The sequence below is a fragment of the Pezoporus flaviventris genome, unplaced genomic scaffold (assembly GCF_033815535.1).
Source record: "Pezoporus flaviventris isolate CSIRO_AGI_PZ_B2104156 unplaced genomic scaffold, CSIRO_AGI_Pfla_v1 ptg000081l, whole genome shotgun sequence".
Taxonomy (NCBI): Eukaryota; Metazoa; Chordata; class Aves; order Psittaciformes; family Psittacidae; genus Pezoporus; species Pezoporus flaviventris.
The window spans coordinates 325,157-346,976 of NW_026892629.1; the positions used below are offsets into that span (position 1 = coordinate 325,157).

General features: G+C 38.6%; 1 protein-coding gene across 1 annotated transcript in view; it reads left to right on the top strand.

Annotated features, from left to right (window-relative positions):
- The window catches only part of MAP3K5 (mitogen-activated protein kinase kinase kinase 5), a 102,537-nt gene that overhangs the window by 29,507 nt on the left and 51,210 nt on the right, over positions 1–21,820 (top strand). The window contains exons 2-7 of the mRNA XM_061474904.1: positions 633–772; positions 3,496–3,519; positions 12,840–13,033; positions 13,298–13,466; positions 14,417–14,523; positions 18,224–18,394. Coding sequence (XP_061330888.1) covers positions 633–772; positions 3,496–3,519; positions 12,840–13,033; positions 13,298–13,466; positions 14,417–14,523; positions 18,224–18,394 — 805 coding nt within the window. The remainder of the gene's footprint in view (positions 1–632; positions 773–3,495; positions 3,520–12,839; positions 13,034–13,297; positions 13,467–14,416; positions 14,524–18,223; positions 18,395–21,820) is intronic.

The window sequence follows — 21,820 nt, forward strand, 5'->3', positions numbered from 1 at the left end:
TAGTCTTTATATATGAATCAAAATAGATCTGTATGGTAATTTATATTGGAACCTTACCTTTGCCTTTCTTCCATTTTACAGATGTTTTCTTCCAATGTTTTAATACAAAATCTATACAGCATGTTCTCCAGTGATGTACATATACTGCATGATATTTTTTTTAGTACAACTTGCACAGGTGAAAAAAATCCCACATGAAATGTAATTTTTTTCTTCTTTCTTTCTTTTTTTTTTTTCTCTCTTCCCTTCCGCCTCCCCCAAGTTCATCAGTCATCATGTGTAGGTTAACCAAATAGATTTCATTGTTCAAGGCACCAAATGAGCATTTTGCCTTTTCTTGATTAGTGATGCTTTATACCTTTTTACCTGAAGAAATGAAGATCTCATTTAAAGAAAAGAAAGGGGGAGGGAGGAAAGAAGAAAGCAAAGCGGGAAAAATTAAACCACATCCTGCTGACTATTCAAAATTCAGTTGTAACAGTTGAATTGGGGAAATCCCTCTAGATCTCTTATTTCCTACTTAAAGTTGGGTCTTCTTATCAAAGCAGATTGTGTAAAGAGACATGGTCAAGAAGTATCTGACTGTCAGAAGTGTGTGGCACTGAAAATGCATCTTTCGTTTCTTTCTGCAGATATTGCTGTTGTAGAGATGAGTGATGCCTTCCGTCAGCCTTCCTTGTTCTACCACCTGGGAGTCAGGGAGAGCTTCAGCATGGCTAACAACATTATCCTCTACTGTGATACAAATGCAGAGTCTCTGCAGTCACTGAAGGTATCTCTGAATGGAAAGATGGAGGGGTGTGTGGAGGCAAGTTACAAGTGGGGTCCAGCTCTTGAAATAGGTTCTTTGTTACTATAGGAAATACAGCTGCCATTTGGGGTTCACAAAAGAATAGCAAAAATATTCTGAGGCCTGGAAAACATGTCTACAGTGAAATGCTGAAAAACTTTGTTTAGATTTCTCAAAAGAAAGACTTAGATGACTTTATTGCAGACAGTTAAATACCTAGGTGTTAAATGGCTCTTTACAGAAACAAGTTTGACAAATTTGAGATGAGAAATTAAATACATTGTTTTGTCAGTCATAGGAATTAGTGGTGTTTGGGGAAGATGGTTACAATTCTCAATAAATTCTCAGTGAGGTGAGAATGGTAGTGTGTACGATGGCAGCAAAATAATCCTTAAATTTTAGCTCCTGTGTAAAGTAGCAGTTTTCTGCCAAATCTGATAGGGCCCCAGATGCTCTCTGGTATGTCCTGCTGAGTTACAGCTGTCTACATCAAGTACCTGCAGGATTGCTGTGCTAGATTACCACAGTATAGCAGAGCTAGTAAAAACAAAATTTGTGCCTGGTTCTCAGGGCTGCAGTTCACAGTATAGTAGGTTGGTTTAAAGCAAGATGGTGGTTAAAGATTATGGGGCTGTAAACTGTTACCAGCCAAAGAGTTGATACTTGCTTCCTCCTGCAACTCTACTAAAGATGGAGTAACTTCCATGGGGATGGGGAAGGGCAGACAACTTGGATGGCAATCTTCTCAATTACTTCCCCTCCCTCAGATTTATTTGCTCTGATCAGGAGGTGTTTTATGCTATTACACTTCCATTCTAGGCATTGCTGAAAAGAAGCATTTTAAATAAGTGGCTTGGTGAGTCAGGCTGCAATCTGGGCACTGCCACCTCTCATGAAGAGTTTGCTTCCAGTGCTTCTGGCTAGTACAGGCTGTTTGGGTTTGATTCTCTCCCATTATTTGCAACTTGGCCCTCTATTAGGAGGGACATGCCTTGAGTAACTCAGTTTCTTCCCCCTGCTCTTTCTTCCAGATTTGCTCAGCCAACTGGACTGGCTGCAATCCAATTATTTCCTTTCTTTTTGCAACACAAAGAGTATACAGATAAAAGCCCTAAAAATAAAACTGCCAGTGACGAAAGACCTATCTGTGAAATGAGTTCAATTATGGAAGTACAGTGATCTACAGTATAAGCAGAGAAGAATTTTATTGTACGGGGCAAGGAGCCAAATACCCAGCTCCCACTGAAGATCTCTCAGAGTAAGGCATCAGGTTTCCTTAGGCACCTGGGACAACTTTTTACTAGTTTAAGACCTAGACTTTGCAAATGGGTCGCATGCAGGGTTCCCACAGACACCAGTGGAAACGCAGTTCTATGCTGGGAGGCTTCATGTTCCAGTTGCCACCAGCACAGTGCCCACTGAAAGACTCCCTTCAGTTTCCTTTAGCTTTGAGGTGGGCTGATGTTTCTGCTTTTGAGAGTATGCAGGAAAGTCATCAGAGAGCAAGACCCTTTCTATATTATTTAATAATTGCCTTAATAAAAGTAGTTACAGTCATGCCAGGGCATCTTCTGAGGCAATGTTTTTCCTGTATTGGTTACAATTAGCAGATAGAGTAGAAGCAATGCAGGAGTGTGTGTGCATAGAAGGTGAAAAACTGAAAATGATCGTGAAAATGTAGGAGATACAAAACTGCCGTACCTGATTTACCTGGGGTACAAAGCAATGTAGGTAAACTCTTGCTGGTAGAATTTTCTTCTGTATGAGCATTCAGGTCAAGCTGGACAGGGCTTTCAGCAAGCTGATCTAGGGAAAGATGTCCCTCCCTGTGCCAGGAGGATTGACTTAGATGTTTATGTCCCACGCTTTGAAAGCTAGCAATAGTCGTATGTAAAATGTGCCCCCTCAATGGGTGAAGAGCAGTTTTATGCAAACAGAAAGCACAAGGCCTCTTGGTTTGACACTGTGTTTGATTTTAGTGCTGTGGTGTAGATGAAGCTGCTCAGTGGTCCCAGTGGCAGAGGTGTAGTGTAGCTATCTGATAAATCTGGCAGAGTTATCAGTTGCTGGGATCAGAGTAAGTTGACAAATCTTTCTGAAAGCAAGGTCACTGACTGCAAGTGGTTCACACTTGGGCTGTACCACCCAGATTAGTGTGAAAGACTCTTTCCATCCATGTGTGGTCTGACTTCTTGTCCTCTGAAACTTTGCACTTTAAATGTGAAGATACATACTTTTCATCAGACCTATTAGAGCATGAACATGAATTTCAACTGGTTTGGGAATATTTTAAAACCTCACAGAAATACTGCTCTTAGAATTCTTCAGTTTCCTTTGCTGGCAGCAAAATGTTACTTACTATATTTAACTTTTCAAATATGAGTAGATGTGTATTAATAGTCAACTTTTGGACAGCATCCTTCTAGGAAAATTTATACAGGGAGGGATGCGTAGATACGCACATAGTACATATGCTGCTGTGTATATATAAATGTATGTATGTACTTGGTTCCACAGTTATTTTGTTACTTCTGAGACAATACTTGATTTATATTGATTTGACAGGTTAGGAAGCACCTAACAACCAGCCTTTTCCTGTCAAGTGTCTGTAAACGTTAATGTTAGCAAGTCATACTGATCACATTATCTTTCCTAGTGGTTGTTATCAACATTTTTTTCTTCTTTTTCTTTTTTTTTTATTCTAGGAAATTATTTGCCAGAAGAATAATGTAAGTATGATTTCTAGAAACTTTTGTTCCATTTGATGCTTTTTATCTTCCGTTTTCTGTTTGAATCATTTAATACTTCTCTACAGTATTTTAGAGTTAGATGCAGAATTCTGGAAATCCTAGCAGCAGATCTGTGTATATCACTCTGTTGCTAGGTACCAGGCTCACTTCTTACCTTGCTTCCATCTGTCAGTGGTATTTTCCTTGATGCTTTTACTTGTCTGTCATATTTTTTCACACACATTTACATCTGTCATTTTGATTTTTTTTTTCTGTTGCCTTCAGTGTTCTTCACTTCTTTTTTAAAAAATACTCCATTGAAAAGGACAGTTATTTGGAAACTGATGCTTGTTTTAGAAACCCATGGCTACAGCTATGAAAATACATACATTTATAAAGAGAGAATGTGTGTGTGTATTTATTTCTAGAAGTTGAGTTCTGGAGCCTGTTCGTCCTAGTGCAGCGCAGATCCCAGTAGTCTGTCTGTGACTGCCAGTCATTAAACTGTAGGTTTCTGCACCTTGGCATCCCCCTGGTTTTTGAGGTTGACCTTGCAAATCCCGCTTCCTTTTTCACTCCAAGTTCAAGGGAGGCAGACCTATGACTGTGAGAACACTGCTTACTCAGTGCAGCTCTTTCTGGAGCAGCAGGGCCAGTCATACCAGAATATACATCTGTCATGTTGAGTTGTTCTTGGCTTCATTGTGGGACTTACTGGTAGCCATATATGTCAAGATATAATTTTATAGTGGTTAGTGGTGTGCTGATATCCTGAGGTGCTATGTGTATGCTGTACAACTCCATATATTTGAATAAGCCTTTTGAAGAAGCATATGAAGTATTTAATTTTAGAAATTGCTCAGGGTTTTTTTTTTGTTGTTTTTTTTTCCACAGTGTTAAAACTGCCATGAAAACTACAGCATTTATGGTTTTACTTTTTTATTAACAGTGAATTCATGGTTTAGGTACCAACTTCTGCCAGTATGAAATACGATTTTTTGAAAAGGATGCAGTTATCTACAGTAGCTGATAGAGTTTCTAAATACGGCTTCAAAATCAGTGCAAGCTTTGGCCATAACACTGAATTTTAAGTTACATATTACCTTTTTTTTAAAAATAAAAATAAAAATGAAGAGGGTTCCATATAGGGTTTCTGTACAACTCTTAACCAAAAAGTGCTTTCCAGAGACACAGAGCACTGTGCATGATGTGCTAGGCAAAAAATCTCTTGCATTTGTCTAATGAAATTGGGGTAAATGATCAGTTAGGCCTTTACGCAAAATGAAAGAGAACAGTAAGGCCTTTCTTGTAAATGAATGTATTGCATTCTGTATTCTTGTTCTGGTGGCCCGGGATCTAGGGAAAACTATGTGTGACTAATATAATATCTCCAGAGGGTAGGGAAAGAGCTCTGTTAGCAAGAAAACAGCAGGAGATGACTGGTACAGTAGAATAAAGAGGAGATGATGTCTGTTGCCCTGTTTTTAAATGACAGTCTCTGAAGCTCAAGGAGAGGTACGATAACTTGGCCTTCATCTGTTTGAGAAAGGATTGTTGTTTTCCATTAGATTTGTCTAGGTGGCTGTGAAACTGTCATTTATCACTTCTAGAAATGTTTCAGTGTATGCCACAAAAAGAATGTGTTCCTTGAGAGCCTTAGATGTTTTCAAGCACACCCACGTAACATCTTTTCATGAGGAAGTGTTTTCCTGGGGATTAGAACAGGGAAGTAAGTGAAACTGGCTTAGCAATTCTGCAACTGTTTGGGGTTTTTTTTGTTCTCCCTTTTCCTCATTTTTTGTAATGATGTCAACCAGATTACCTGGAAATAGATTTTTCGCAGTGTTGGTGCATGTCTAGCTATCAAATATAATGATATAATTCCTGCTTCATGAAAGTCATGTTTCTTCATAAACTGCAAGATGCTTGGATAATGGGTGTGACAAAGGTGCTGTTCTTGAGAGGATATGGCTATGATGCCCGCCCTTACCAAAAATAGTCATACAAATGGTTATGTGAGGTTGCAAATATGAAAAAATGAAATTCACATATGTATAATTGGGAGTTTAGTCCTGCTGTTCTAGAACATGTTTTTTTAATATCACACAGACAGCCGTAACAGGACAATGGTATCCCTGGCACCAGGGAATTAAAAAGTCTGCAAAACAAGTGTGTGTGTGTGTGTATCTATATTTATATCCGTCTAGCTGAAATGCCTTGTGTTTGCTTTTCCTGAACCGTGTATCCCTAAAACTAGTGGGGAGAAAAAAAATCCATTACCGTTTTTGTTCTTTGTTCTGACTGGATTTTTGTACTTCCTAATAATAGTCAATACAACGTTTCATGGCTAGGATAAGCTGCCTGGAGCCTGTCAGGGCAGAGCAGTGCAAGATAACATGGGCTTATTTCCTGTTGTATGTGGTTTTATAGCTGTTTAGTTGGACCTTTTCCAAAGGTTGCAGTAATACCAAAACCATACATTTTTACAGGCAGTGATACTTTGACGGGAGGCAGTTACTTTGATATTTGAAAGCTTGTTTAGTTTTTGCTGTTATCTGATTTTTGAGGTCAACCAAGCAGCAGAGGCATTCTAGAAATTACTAGTAAAGAGTTTCTATCACAAGGAGATGTTGATATAGAGGTTACAGTTCATGGCTGTACTTCGCTTGGTTTAGCACAACAGGTTTTACTTCATCCTGATCTCCCCCAGTTTGAATCTTACCAACACTGGAGAAAAGCTGCAGGTCAGGTTCCAAATGGCCATTTATTCAATTTTAGAAAAAAATTCCATCGTTGCTGAATCTGAGGAAGTTTAATGTGCATGCATTATACATATGCTTTGCAAACAGTTGCAGTAATGACTGCACACAGTGGTCACCGTTCAGTTCAGGCTGCTTGCTTGCACCAGGCTGGAGTAACGGGTAGCCTTGGGAGCTGCCCGGGGTGTGAGACGGTAGTGCGGCTGCTGGCCCCATCAGAAGGGCGATGGGGAGGCGATAGGAACTGTTCTGCTGCACACCTGACTTTCAGGAGTTACCGATTAAGCAGCAGGGTTAGTTTTATGGCTAGGGACTCTTATTGGTGTTTTCCTTTTCTGATACTTGGAGGGATCAGAGATCATAAATTTTACTGGTTTTCCACAGCCCACCCTAACTGCCTTCTGTTTAAGGTGTAGCTTGGGAGACAGTTTGGTGTTCCTTTTGCCCCTTCATCAGGAACGGGAGAATGAGTGACCCCGGATGGAGCATGCCAGAGGCTCCAGATGGGTACTGCCAGAAGACTGTAGATCCCACAGGGTATGTTTAGCTACTAGTCTCTTTCACTGTGGAAATGGTGAATTATTATAATACTCGTCATCCAGTTGACAAATGATTTGGGAACAGTTTGATATTTGGTATCCAAGTATGTAAAAGTGCTATGTAGTAACCTCAATAAACACTAAATACTACAGTTGTCATTATTTACGATACAGCACTATGTCTTGCTCGTTCTTTAATTTTTGGTTTTTTTTTATTCTTTAATATATTTAGCAGATGTTGTCCTTGGGCAAAGTTAGAACTTTTTTTCCTATGCGAATATGATGAAAGGACCATATATAGTATATGCTGATTTTTAACAAGTATTTAGGATGTGGCATGGCTGCAGTAAATGTTATTGCTGGGCATATAAAGAAAGAATATATTCCCAAAGAAAATGGGAAGTATTTAAGAGTAGACCAGTCTCTGTGCTTCGGTTCATTTGAGGTGTTCCTTTCCAAATCAGTAGTAAGACTGTAATTCATGTGAGTGGGATTTGAAGTAAACCCAAACTGAGTCTGTATTCATTAACACATCAGCACATGTTGGTTTACTGTGTGTTTGGGGGTTAAGGGAATGGATTTAATAACTTGATTTAGGATTTTGCCATCTGCTACATGTAACACCATGTGCAGTCAGAGATTTACCTTTAAGAGAAATCTCATCAGAAGAGTTGAAATAAGAGCATGACATGTTTGAAACAGATATGTTTCAAAGGAACTAGTAGGAGAAATGCAGAAAAGCTGATCTTACTTAGAGGAGAGTCAGTGGGAAGAACAGTTCCTACTGTGAGAAACACTGGCTATTTTTATTACTCGTGCTGAATTCTATTTATTAAAAAAACCAAAAAGCAACAAAACCCAACAAACAAAACCAACATTGGATGCTGTCCTGAAGCTTAGGCAAGTAGATGGGATTTGCTAGATTGTCTTATCCCTGGGAAAAGCATCATGGCTTGTTATGAGGGTTTTTTTTTCATTGACACTTCTTGTCTTTGAAAGCAGCTTTCTTCTGTTTGTGGATATTTGACTGTTCAGTGATTCCAACAGAGCAGTGTTAGTTAAGAGCCTCAGGGAATCGAGAGGACTACACACCATTGACTTCCTGGGATTTTGCAGGTTTTCTCCCTCCTTTTGAAGTAAAATTCAAGACCTGAGAATTAATTGGGCAGAACTCAAATGTTCGTATGTATAGCACCTTATCTTATTAATCTGTACTACTTTCACAGAAAAATCTTCTGTACTATGTCACATGTTTTTGTGGGGAGAGCATAGTGTTTATTGTGCTTATAAAACGTTATTGTTTTTACCTTATTTGGGGTTGGAACTAGATGAACTTTAAGGTGTCTTCCAACCCAAATCATTCTGTGATTCTGTGTGATGGACATTCTAAGAAGAGATGATCTCCAAATTGAAGTCCCAAAAGGCTGCCCTTTTGACAAGTAACAGTTATGTATTAGAAGGGGATATCAAAAGAAGGGCTGGTTTGTGTTCTCGTTGTGATCATTAATATATAACTACATGCTGTGCATTTTTATTATCTTAAATACAAATAGGTGCTATATTAATTTATTTTCAGAAGCTGAAAAAGGAGATCAAACAAGAAGGAAGTGCTTGACATTCCAGTGGCAGTAGGTCTAGCTCCGAGCAGCATAGTCTTAAGTTCTGTAGCTGTAGAGCTATTAAGACAATCTTATGGCTGTATTTAAACTGAAATTACACACCCTCTAGAATTGTTTGATTTTCCACTGTGAGGAAAGGACATTGAAAAAGTATAAACCAATAAACATAAAAACGAATTACAGATTTTGTCACTTTGCAGTACACATATGTAAATGGCTGGCTCCAGCCAGTACTACTGCCTTCTGATTAGTCTGACTGATTTGATGAAATGGGCTATCACACAGATAGTCTTTCAGCCTGATGTTGTCAGGCACTAACTGTGCTGCCCAAAAGCCTTCAAAGATATGTATGTTTATGTCTCCTAGATATAACTAGCTCAGCTGATATGATTGCTCAGGCCAAGTTTGCCTTATCTAATGTCCCGAGTTCTTGTGCATCAGATTGAACCATAGTAACTATCTGTACTCGCACTCATGGCAGTCCCAGCCCCTGAAGTTTGCAGCAATACCTTTCAGCCTACAACTTGTGTGACCTGCAATCACTTGGGAACTTTCATTAATGTAATTTGAGCTTTTGAACCTTAAATAATGAGGGATTTGTAAAGAAAGAGGGTTGGAAAATGAAACTTCCAATACCTGTTGTTGTCTGGCAGGAGGAGGGTCTCTATTCCCACCCACTTTTGAAGCCTCGTTTTGCTATGCACATTTTTTAAAGGGCTTTGACATGACTGAAAATACTGCAATTGGATTTAATTAATCCTTCAAAAATTGCTCATTCTTGGGGCATTCTTCAGTGGCTTGATTGTGTTGCTTTAATTGTATACAGTATGACAAGTCAGAGGAATGGACCAAAGGAAACCAACAATTTGTCTTGAGTACTCAGGGAACTTCGAATAGTGTTAGGAAAGATTATCAGAGTTTATGACATCAGAGTTGGGATGGGGTGTTAGCAGGGCAGATTTTAATAGGATAAATAGAAGACATTTAAGCTTCCAAGTGGAATAATTGCCCTAAGTCAAAATGTGAAGCAATATGTGAGCAGAAAGGAAGCATGTGTTAGGAAGATCACCCGATTCTGACTGACTGAAGTTAGCGTAGCTGATATTTTGACAAAGAAAAGTCAGAAAGGAAGTAAAAGTGCCCGAGACAGAGGTTGCATACCTGGGAATGAGAAGAGAACCAAGTCATGTACTCTGCTTTGGGGAAGAAGGTTTAGAGCTGTCTGATATTGGATTAGCTCCTCAGCTGCTGCTGCCCCCACAGCCTGGTCCTCTTAGGCTTCCATCCCCATTGTTGCTCAAATGTAGTCAGGGTTGGGCTCTTTATAGTTAGAATTTGAGATGGTGACAAAATATGTTGCTCCACAGTGGGAGACCATACTCTCTATTATACAAGAGCAGTTTTGCCGTCACTGTTATCTTTATTCCACCACCTCCTTTAGTAAATAATATATAACTTTAGATTATTTTTTTTCTTTGTCACTAGAGCTACTACAAGTCTGCCTTTGTTAGGTTCAGCTGTTAAATATCTAATGTACTCCTTAGCTAGGAAAGTGGAATTGAGGTCAATATTTCTTAGCTATATTGCACGTGGGTTTTCCTATTTTTTTTTTTTTAAGCTTATTTCCTAAGGAAATGAAACTCAAGAGCTTGTACTGGGTTTTTTTTCATCCTCCACCCTCTTTCTGTATCTGCCTGTTTGTCTAATGAACTTCAGCCAAAACTGAGAGATTTCAGAGATACAGAGCTCCCCGTATAACTGGTTAAGTTAACAACCAAATTAATTCCCTGGCTGGCGGAAAGGCCATTGCATTCTCACATGATTTACCACCAAAGATCAAGGTGAGATTCTACCTTGAGACAATTCCTGAGGACCCTGGGTGCCCTCTGAATGACTGTAAATTGATTTTCTTCTCTTTTCTTCCCATGTAGTGGTTTTTCCTGGCTTTTACACTTAATTTCTTCCTTGTCCACTGATTCCAAAAGGCTACTGGGTCTGCATGTCTCCTATAGCAAGCTATATAACTAGCTTTATTTTCCCCTCAGATAACAAGAAAAATGCATGTGAACTATTTTTGCTGGCTCTCTTGTTCCACTGAAATAAATACCTACTTCTATAAGAACGTGAGCTCAGGATCATTTTATAAGCGCTCTTGCTCAGTAATGGACTCAGGCACTTGGCCTCTGCAGGAAGAGTAGTTTTCCTGCTTGTAGGATTAAATATGAGTCTCTGTAGGTGGCCTGACCATTATGCCAGGATAAACTTTGGGTTCTGTGGATTTCAAAAGTTGGAAACATTGTTTTTCAGAGTTGATTTTTAATTAAGACCTGAACTTTGGAAACTGTGTGCCAGAGGTCTGAGAAGGCCTTCCTGCAAGCAGTCTTGAATTTATTTTTAATGCACTGAATAAACATTAGGAAGTAAAATGCTTGCCCCAGAATATCTGTAGCTACTTCACCCTTTCTCTTGGCTCTGACTTCCCAAACTTTTTTCTCTTTATTTAAAAAAGGAAAGTTGGGGAACAGTCTGCCTATGCTTAATAGTAGCTCCTGTGCCAGTGACTTCCCACCCTCATCCTGTAATTGCTGAAACTATTCCCAGCAAATTCATAATTTCCTCTCTGACTTTGAGTGTGGGTCTTATTAGATTTTAGCAGAGTCAAAGGTTCATCCATTCATTCTTGAAAGTGTGTGATCACTTTACATGCTACCATTTTCTTGAGCCGAAGTGTCCATTTAGTTCTTCATTGCAAAGATGAGCAGTTTGGGTTCTAGCATCACACTCCTTAATTGCTTGTTAAAAATATTGTCATACATTTCCCAGTTCAAGGTTCTTTTGGAGTCACTACATTCGTGCACAGAAGAATGTGTCCTAGCTATCCAGCTGTTATAATTTGCAGTTGTTGGGGGAAGAAGACTAAATTAATCCTTGTGCAAGTCTGTGCATGCAATCTCCAACCAAGTTCTGGGTTAGTTTTGCTCTATGGACCTCATGTAAATGCCTGCACCTGTTACTTTTAAATTTCACAGAGTGTCTGTATCCCTCAGAAGTGAGGGTGGGATTGCCTTTATAGTAAGGTCTTACAGTTTCATGGCATAATAGGAGTAATTAGAAAAAGTAATTTATGTACTCTTGATAGCCAGTCTCTGATTGTACACAACCGTGTTCACTGACATATCTATACACATACATTTGTACAGACTAAAGTAACTCAATCCTTCCCTATTTTTAAAATCTAATAATGCATGCTTAAATGCATGTGTTAAGCAAATTCACAGCTGGTGTTGTGCATTTGCAAACTATTCAGTGACTGCTCTGTCAATGGTTGGAGCTCAGCTTGAAAGGGGATCCTCTGAAGTGATGTCCTCATTGCTGTATTGACTTCTGGGAAAGTGGAAGAAGATGACCAGAAGGCAATTAACCTTGGAAGTAATTTAGGGGGTACCAAAATGATGGGTCTCAAGAATTCCTTCCTTAAGGCTTTTCTTGCTAGGCTGCTGGCCGCTTAAATAGTGGAATCTGAGCTTTGAGAGCCAAATGGCAGAACTCCTCCTGATTTAGATGGTGTGCTGTCTCATAGTTAAGACACTTGAAAACCACAAATAATCAGCAAGCTTTCAATGTGCATAAATCTGTACTCACACACATCCCTCCAGCACCAGATATCTCGCCTCCGTCTTTCCTGGAAGATAAACTTAATTTTGAAGTATTGGTAAAATATCTGTCATATATTGATATGTAAAAATCAATACAGTATAGCAATGCTAAGATGTTCCATAAGTGATTATTCTGAAATATGTATGGTTTGTAGTCCCGCTGGCCAGGAAGTTTTGCTACTCAGGAGGGAATTTTTTTTTGTCTTTGTTATGCTAAACTATTTGAGTCATTTTGCAGTTCATATAAGGATCAGTTTTCTCTATGGTTTTCCTGTTGTGAGGCAACTAGCTTGTGTTGTTGTTTTCAACATCTGTGAGCCTAAGTATACTAAATTGCGGCGTGCTTGTTCCCTTCTGAACATCAGTCATCTTGAAAAGAGTGTACGTCAGCTTCATTTGAGTCCACCTGCTGCTTTGGGGTGACCAGGGTGTGCCCTCAGCGCTGTTTTTCTATTGAGCCAATGACTATTTTAAGGTCAGTGTGATGCTTCTGAAAAGATTAATCTTACAGGAAGTAGTTCAGAAATCTGAAAGAACACATTTCAGATGTATATCACTTCTGAGATGAAAACTGAACACATAACCCTAGACTTCATAGGTCTCAGAGTCTTGGTCTTGCTTAAATAAGCAGCACATCTTCCTATGACTTTAACAGGTGAAATTCTGCAGGTATTCTATGCGATTGCTTTATGCTTAGGCTTGTGAAACCATAACTTCCTTAAATATTTGCACTTTGTTTCCTTACAGATGTGCACTGGTAACTACATATTTGTTCCTTATATGGTAACTCCACATAACAAGGTGTACTGCTGTGATAGCAGTTTTATGAAGGGACTAACAGAATTGATGCAGCCCAGCCTTGAGTCGCTGCTTGGGCCTATATGCTTACCTCTGGTGGATCGATTTATTCAGCTCCTGAAGGTGGCACAGGCCAGTTCAAGGTGAGTTGTATTTTTGTACCCCTATTTATAATTCATATATTCTGCTAACAATATAAATGTCAGGCTCGTGCTTCAGGCTAATGCAATGTTTTGCCTTCTGTAGAGACAAATTTATAATTAATAATTTAGCTTCACCAAATCTCCCTGTTGACACTGCTCCATCAATAAATGTTTCACATATGCATTCTGGGATTGCTGCAGAGCCTGAAAAACAGGTGCAGGGGACCTGTCCCAAATTTCTGATGTGAAGTTGTTCCTCTCCAGCCAGTATTTCCGGGAATCCATTCTGAATGACATCAGGAAGGCCCGTACTCTCTACACGGGCAAAGAGCTTGCAGCAGAGCTGGCAAGGATTCGACAGCGAGTGGATAATGTTGAAGTCCTGTCTGCTGACATTGTAATAAACTTGCTGCTGTCCTATAGAGACATCCAGGTATGAATCCTGTCTTCCAAAATCATCTTAATCATAGTAAATTAAATTACCTTCTCAGTGAAATTTTTAGTGTATTTTACACAGATTTGCTAACAAACTAGATGAATAATGTACACTAGCAAAAATCTTGTGTAGTATCTTCACTGATGCTTTTTACTTTATTTTGTAGTTACACTGTTTATAGTGTGCCTTTACATAGCAGAAAGGTGGTGTTGATTTATAACCAGCATCTAAGGTATACAACAACTCTTCTTCATCTCAGCATTGCTATGTGATCAACAACCCTAGTGTGTCTTATTTAAAGGCTAAGGTAGCATTCTGCTATTGATACGTATACCTAGTCTTTGTCACCATGCTTGTGACACTACTCAGGAAAACAGCATGTCCATCTGCATTTCAGCTTCTGGAATGGTGCTAGTAATTGCTTACTTTGTTACATGTAATTTCAACTGTTGCTCCTTAAACATTTTGAAGTGGTTTGTTTTTTATTGTGGTTGTTTGTTTTTTAAATAGGTTAGCAAGTAAGCTCCTTTAAAAACCATGGTGTTAAAAGGTTCTTTTGTTTAGGTGTTTAAGACATACCTACTTCAGAGTTTTGGGATGCCTTAATTCAGATGCAGTTAGCATTGTAATGTCTGTACTATATGAACTCTGATATGTGTTCAGCCCCTGAATCTAATTTTAATAATGAAACAGATGTACTAACATTTCCACAGGTCCATGTTGAACCACTCAGTACAAGACTATGTTTCCCTGCTAAATATTGTGCGTATTCACATTTCTGATGAGTGTTAGGCTATTTACAGGTAGAGACTGGGGAAACTGAAATCTGTAAAGCTTACGATGAACCGAGAATACTTTTTAGTATGAAATAATAGGTCAAAGAGGAGTTCATGTAGGCATACCTCGGTGCAGCCACTTAAAATTTCATTATTCCCTTCTTTTGGAAGGATTATGATTCCATTGTAAAACTGGTGAAAACTTTAGAAAAACTACCTACGTTTGACTTGGCTTCCCACCACCACGTGAGGCTCCATTATGCATTTGCACTGAGCAGGTAAGAAACTACCCTTCTTTCTGTTGTTGAACAGTAAATCAGAACTCAAAAGTTTACACAGGGTTGGTAATCCTGGGTGAAGCTCCCTACTGGAGCTCTAGGGTTTTCACTGAAGCAACTCTGGGGACTCATCTTTGTGATCAATCTAAGCTTTCCTTACTTACCTCTTGCACTGTCAAATTCCATTTCTTTTTCTCTAGCATGAGTGTTTGATTTGTCTTTCTATGGGTTAGCACCACTTTTTCATTTCAGTACCTTAGTCATGGCAAATAAATACCTAACAGTATTTTACCTCTGCAGAAATACTGGAAGTATGGCTGTATGAGTGGCAGTGCTGCAGCACTTGTGCTAACTTGGACACAGAATCATAGAATGTTTTGTGTTGGAAGGGTCCTTAACGACCTTCCAGTTCGAACCCCCCTGCCACGGGCAGGGACACCTTCCACTAGACCAGGTTGCTCAAAGCCGCATCCAGCCTGCCCTTAAAACATTGATGGATAATCTCATTCAGGTCTTGAGTTTCAGTAGTCAGGAGACAGAAGAACTTTGATCATATGTCCTTCAGAAGATTCCATTATATTATAATAATGAACTAATTTTCACATTCTCTGATAACATGCACAAAATGTGCCACATGAAGCAACATTCACTACTTTGTTGGGTTAAATGAGAGCCAAGCCTGCATTTTTTTTCCTAGGATACTGGCAGTTAGGCAAGGCACTAAAAGGGGAGTTTTTCAGTGGAAATTACAAAAGTTTTCTGCTCCCTTGCTGTTACCACAGTGAACGTTTTGCTATTAACATTTAATGGAGTGGACCACGTGCCAGCAGGCATTGAAATTCTCAAATGTAGAATATGTCTACAGATCTTTCTGCTTCTCACAGATTTGAATGTTGTAATTCAGGTTCTCTGAGGAGGATCAAAACAGCATATCATGTCAAAATATGTCACAAGTAGTTGAAAAAAACCACCTGTTTTTGAAGCAAATGAAAAACCACAACAAAAATAAACCCCAGCTGACATTGTTTCGCCTGAATAAACTGTCCCCATCCTTTCTTTTTCCTTCATACCAGGTATCAGTATAGTGTATCAGTATTGTGCCACTTTTGATTCTGTTTTGTCATAAATATGTGCAGTTTTGCAGATTAAATAATCCAGTATGTATCTACCACTGCTGCATAGCCTCTGCAAAAGTCATTAGCTTTACCTTGGAGTTTTAACAAGTTATTTAGACCTCAAGGTCATCATTTTCTAAAATAAAGTCACCTCTGAAAACAGGACTTGTCTAGTTCACTGAGACACTAAAAAACCTGCAAAACTGCAGTATACTCTTAGGGAGATCCTTATACTTCATTGGTTCTGCTGGGACTCCTTGCAGATTGAAAAGTCTGGTTTTATAGATGTGACTGTAAGATGTAGCCTTTGAGGTATGTATCTGTACTTGTTCTCTTTGATGACAAGTATTCATCACACAAAAAGTCTACACAGTACCTCCAAAGGACTTAAAATCAAATTTTCCTCTCCCTCTTTTCTCCAGATTATGCATGCAACTGGAATCCATGACAGCTATGAAAATGTTCATGCTTTGGTCTGTGCCAAGCAGGAATTACTTGGCTAATTGTAGCTTTCTTCTATTGGTAATATAGAGGATATTTCCTAAGCTAAGGCAGGTCTCAAATATTCTACACATCTGAATGTTTGATGTGAAAGCAACTGTCCCTCATGCTTCTAATCCAGGTCACTAGTACGGAAGGATGATGCAGCTCAATTAGTCAGGATTAGTCTGACCTAAATCAAGAAAATGTGTGACTGCATTGATGATGGAAGAGTAAGCAGAAAGAAAAGTAGGGACCTTTGTCTCTGGAGACCAGCAAACTCTAAATGGCTTAAATTACAAATCACTGTGCCTTACTGGTTTTGTTCTCATTAAGTTCAGCTCGCAGGTTTGATCTGTATTGGCGATTGTCAATATGAGATATGCAAGAGTTATCTGTCTCAAACTCCATTCTGAAAATTGCCCTTCTGTAATGAAAGCCAGATAAAAAAACATGAAAAAGCTGCAGACTTACTCTTATTGCTTTACTTGAGTGATCAATATGAGAAGACATAAAGAAGCAAACCTTCAGCAGCTGGGCAAATGATTAGTTGTCAGGGGAACTAAAGTAACACAGACCTGAAGAAGACTGTTACTTGCTCATCCAGGAGCAATTTATTTCTCCCCCTGGAGCCTGGGATTGTAAGCACTTGTCCATCTCAGATGAGTACACCAGCCTTTTGTGCCACTCTAGAAGTATTTTGGGAGCTTGCTGCAGTTCTGTAGTCTGAGGAGACTTGCCCTAATTTGTTAGAATTTGACTGGTCTGAAGGTTGGGAAGAGATGGCGCTGGATTTCATTTATCATCAGGCTGAGTCTGAAGTAGAGGTTGCCCCAGCACATAGACTTAAACAGAGTGTTTATGTTTTTTTCTTCTGGTAAAGTAGTTTATGCTATCTGCCGAAGCAAGTGCTTTTGCTCTGTTTTCATTATTATCTTTGTTATGTTGTTATTCATCCTCTGCTACCCATTCTGCTTGACCTAAACCTTTTCTTCCACATCACCCCCTTCTGGAGCTGCATTCATGAGCTCAAAGATCATGAGTTCAGGTATTAATTACAGTACACATGCTCTGATCTCTGAGGTTTCACACCGACACTGCTTGTGCAGATGCATCAGAACTTTGATATGTTCTTGTAGAGGGGGAAGCAAAAATCCATCACTTAACCTCTGACCAAGTAGTGTCTGTTTTAAGATGGCTGTGGCTTTTGAGGTGGTGGTTTTTCTGTCTGAAGTAGCATTGTCTTCCAAGCTTCTTCAGTGCAAAGCTTGCAAGACAGATACAAAGTGACTTTTGTGTATTTCCCCCAATTGAAATTGTAGCCACTCAAATATTACAAGCGATTTCTTCAAAATAATTTAATACTCTCCCCAAAACATCAAAGAATAGTTCTTGCAGAGAAAGGAGTCATTTGCTTCAGTACACAAATATGTAGAAAATTCTAAGCTCTTGATACCGAAGGATACACGTATCCAAACTGTGAGTCACCAGGAAGTGTCTAATACTTGCAGTTACGTGATTTATTTGTCTGATGTACTTTTCTTAATACTACCTTACTGGCTTCACTTCCTAACCTTCCCTTTCATGGGAATTCACTCTGGTTCATGCTTTTTGTGTTGGTTTCTCTGTTGATTTGTTGTGGTTTTGTTTTTTTTTGTCCACATTCAAAATGTATATTAAAAAAAATCACAGACACAAGTTGGAATCTTTTTTTTTACTTGTAAGACATGAATTACTATGAAAAAATGCTAGGTGTGAAACTAAGGTTTGTATCTTTCTGTTTTTTAAAAAAGTAACACGTGATCTTTCAAAGAATTGCCCTTGAGGCTCTTGTTCCTGTTGTCAGTGCTTTGCTCTAGCTGATGCTTCATGAGAGAGACAAAATGCATTTGTGGGCTGGTGTATAGGTGTTCAGTGATATTAAGTAAAAAAAAAAAGAGAAAGGAAGGGGGGAAGTGAGTATATATTTAATATAGTCCATTGTGTCTAGAAGCACATTTACATGGATGAAGTCATATATATATATTCAAACATAGTAATAAAAAGGCATTTCTTTTTAATTTTATTAGATTTTTAATCTTTTTTTTTTTCTAATTTTTCAATAGGAGAAATCTGCCTGGAGACAGACAGAAAGCTCTAGAAATTATGATTCCCCTGGTAGAACAGGAAGACCAAGTAGCTTCGGATATGTATTGCTTAGTTGGCCGAATTTACAAGGACATGTTTTTGGAATCTGGTTTCATAGATACAGAAAGCAGGGACAAAGGGACGTTCTGGTGAGTACTGTTTTAGTAGTCTGTGTCCTTTTGTTAGCCTTGGGAAAATATTCCTTAAACAGTAATATATTTCAGCTGGGTTTTTTTTTTCATGCCATATATTTGTCATCCTTAAGGGATACACTGAATTTTCTAATGTTCTTCACTTACATTCTTCACTTACTTGTTAAGAATGAGATATTCATGTTGTTAACAGATCCAGATCTGGTTCCACAAAGTTGTTGAAGTACCTCAGAGACTTGGAAGTTTAGGTAGTTCTTATTAGAGTGTATTTTTCTCCTTCCCAAATGTGAAGTCACCTGCTTACAGTATCATCTTATTATTTTTAGGTGCTGAGGGCTGAGGTTTAACTCTGCATTGATGCTTAGGATGTACCATTCTGTTTGTTGGGCTTTTTTTTTTTCTCTTTTTTTGGCTTCCATGCTCACAAGCACTGTGACTGTTCCAGACTCATGCTGGCAAAAGTTTTATTTATCACCCCATCATCACTGTATAGTATATGCATATTACAGTGGATTACAGTACCATCGATAGACAAAGACGTGCATAATAGGGTACACATATTTTTATCTTAATTTTAAAATCAAGTATCATGGTTTTTATTGCTTTTGAACTGCACTAAAACACTGTAATGTCCAATAGGCTTAAAAAATGGAGGCAGTGGATGCCATCCTAGACTTCTGTGAGGATGAGCTGCTTTTCTCCATTATGATTCAGATGAGGATACAGACAATCTGTGTTTATGTATCCTGCACATCAGATCATAGTTCTGGTCTTCTGCTCGTCAGCTGCCTGTTGAAGTAAATGCTTAGAATGAAAAGCTTTCTTCTCCCTTCATCATTTGTCTCTTGTTTTCAGTAAACCAGATTAGAACTGTCTTTGGTAAAAGATAAGATAAAACTGTTTACCATTTAAGGCCTCAGAATACAAGTACAGTTTATAATTGCTGGTCATGCTTTAAAGTTTTGCAATGCTTACTGGATTTTTTAAAAGATGTTGAAATAACAGGAATGCAGCATATTGTCGTCATTCCCCTCCTTCATAATTTTGGATTTAAAAAAAGTAAAATATTTATTCTAAGGCAAGCCCATAACAAACTTTCAAGATCCTTTTTTTTTTTTTTTAAAAATAAAAAAGAAAAAGAATTTTGCTAATGAACTAATACAATGAGGAAACTAATCCTATATACAAACACTCACCATTATCACAGGCTAAATAGTATGAATAGATACTACTTTTGTTATTGTATGTCTTGCTCTTTTCTCATTCATAGTGCCTTATGAACAGATAAACTTTGAGATTTTCGAACCTAATTGGATTCAGAACAATTATAATAGTGATAATTTCATGTAGCTATTTTAATACACTTTCAATAGATACATCTTAGAAGGCATGATATTCATATATAGGGGAGTGAGGGGAAGTGATTACAGTCAGGCACACCAGTTTGGGAAAGGACAGCAGGCTGGCAGCTCCTTTAACAGGGTAGGATGCTGACCCTCCAGCTCCTAAGTAATCTCTTAAATCTCTGGCAAGTAAGACGTGATATAGACCACTCTGCCATAGGACAAGGAGAATCTCTGTTGATTCAAGCTGGAGTTTGGCTGGAAGCTGTGCTACATGGGCCAGTTGCTTTCAGTTTGTACTGTATGCTGGATATTGATTTGAATTCCAGTGTTAGTCATCCAGCAGGCTTAAGGTGGCTGAAAGGCTGACTCATAACTCATTGGAACGCTTTGGAAAGGAGACCTACTCTAGTACTACAGGAGGCCACAATGGGAGAAGGTGTGTGTAGGAACAATGCTTCCATGATAGTGTTACTTTGTTGAGATAAAGGTTATTATCTCAGTCTTAAAGAAATGAGCATGTAGGAGAGCTATATTGAATTGCATATAGTGAGGATCTGGCAGCAGAACCAAAGCGTTGCTTTTGCAACATCTGGTGATATCAAGGTACTTTGGTCTATTCCAGAAGGAAGGGGAAAAAAAAAAAAAAGGCAGACAGTGTGCTTTCCTGCCGATTAAAAAGCAGAATAAAAGACACCTTTTGTATAAATATGAGAGAAGAGATGAAAGGTTGATAATTAACTGTCACTTTCTTGTTGCATATTGACAGTGTAAATCAGACTTACCAAAGCTATCAAGTCTTTATTCAAATCTTTTCACTGCTACCTCCCTAATTCAGTGTCTGCACTGCAGCATTTTCTCAAATGTCATCTTTCAATTTCTTGATGGCATTTATAATTGTACCAGCTGAGCCAGCCTCAACTTCATAGGCAGACTTTTAAACCTTACCACCTTTCTACAAATCTGCCCAGGTTCCTCCAGTGATACTGGGGGCATGACAATGTCCGCAGCTGTAGCAGTTGGATTTAAAACAATTCAGTTAACAGATGTGACTTGTGACTTGTTTAGGAAACCATGAATATTTTCATCTATTCAAAATTAATTAATGTGCGGGGTTTTTTTTATATTTATGTGGTAGGTTTTAAGAATGTCAGCACAGGATTGCACCAAATATAAAATTACATTTTTGGTTGTAACAATTTAGGAGAGGTAAATAGGACTACAGATGTCTAAGGTACTAGTATTTCTTGGTGTGAGTAGCATGTAAAGATGGCTACAAAAATGCGTTTCTGCTGGAAAAGGGAGAAATTTGGAAAGAAAAGGCAAAATTGAGACTTCTCTGCTCATCATGGTTTTTTTATAGGGCCAGACTCTTGTCCAATGATTAAGTTCTTTGGAGGGGGGCAACCGGAATATAGAAAGAGTATATATGTAGCAGATTGAAGAGGAGCCTGTCTTGAAGTTCTGGACAGCAGAGTTTATGCTAAAGGATGCAAAGTCCTGAATCATTGGATTCACAAAAACCTCAAACCAGGCCAGACATTATTTGTGGTCTGCTAGGATCAAAATGCCTTAGCTTTGCTTACATGTCAAAGCGTGGTCTGGAAGCCAAATCCTTTGTTTTCTATTATAGATTATTTTTCTTTCTTATGTATTAATCTTACAACCTGCTTAACTTTTATTATATGATCCATCTCTTTGTCTAGATTTTCCTATTGTTTTGGAAGTAATTTTAAACTCTCTCCTTTTATTGTAGCAGAGTTGTGTTGACTAAATCTCTTGTGCTCTTTAAGTCACATATGATATTCTTGTTTGCCTCCTCCTTACAGGAGGGTGTATAAGTGCATGCGTGTTTGTGTATATATGCAGCCGAACATGTCCTTATTCTGTAGGACAAGTTTAAAGCATTGTTGATCTGCTGTTGCTGTTGTTACCGCGACTTGCATTACTAGCATGAGGACAGTGTGTGCTGTGTTCGTGTGAATCCCCTTCTCTTTAGACAAGATTTAGGCCAGGTGAATACCACTGCCATTCTTCTTGCTCACTCACTTTCTTTTGAGGAGAATAAAATCTGGTATAC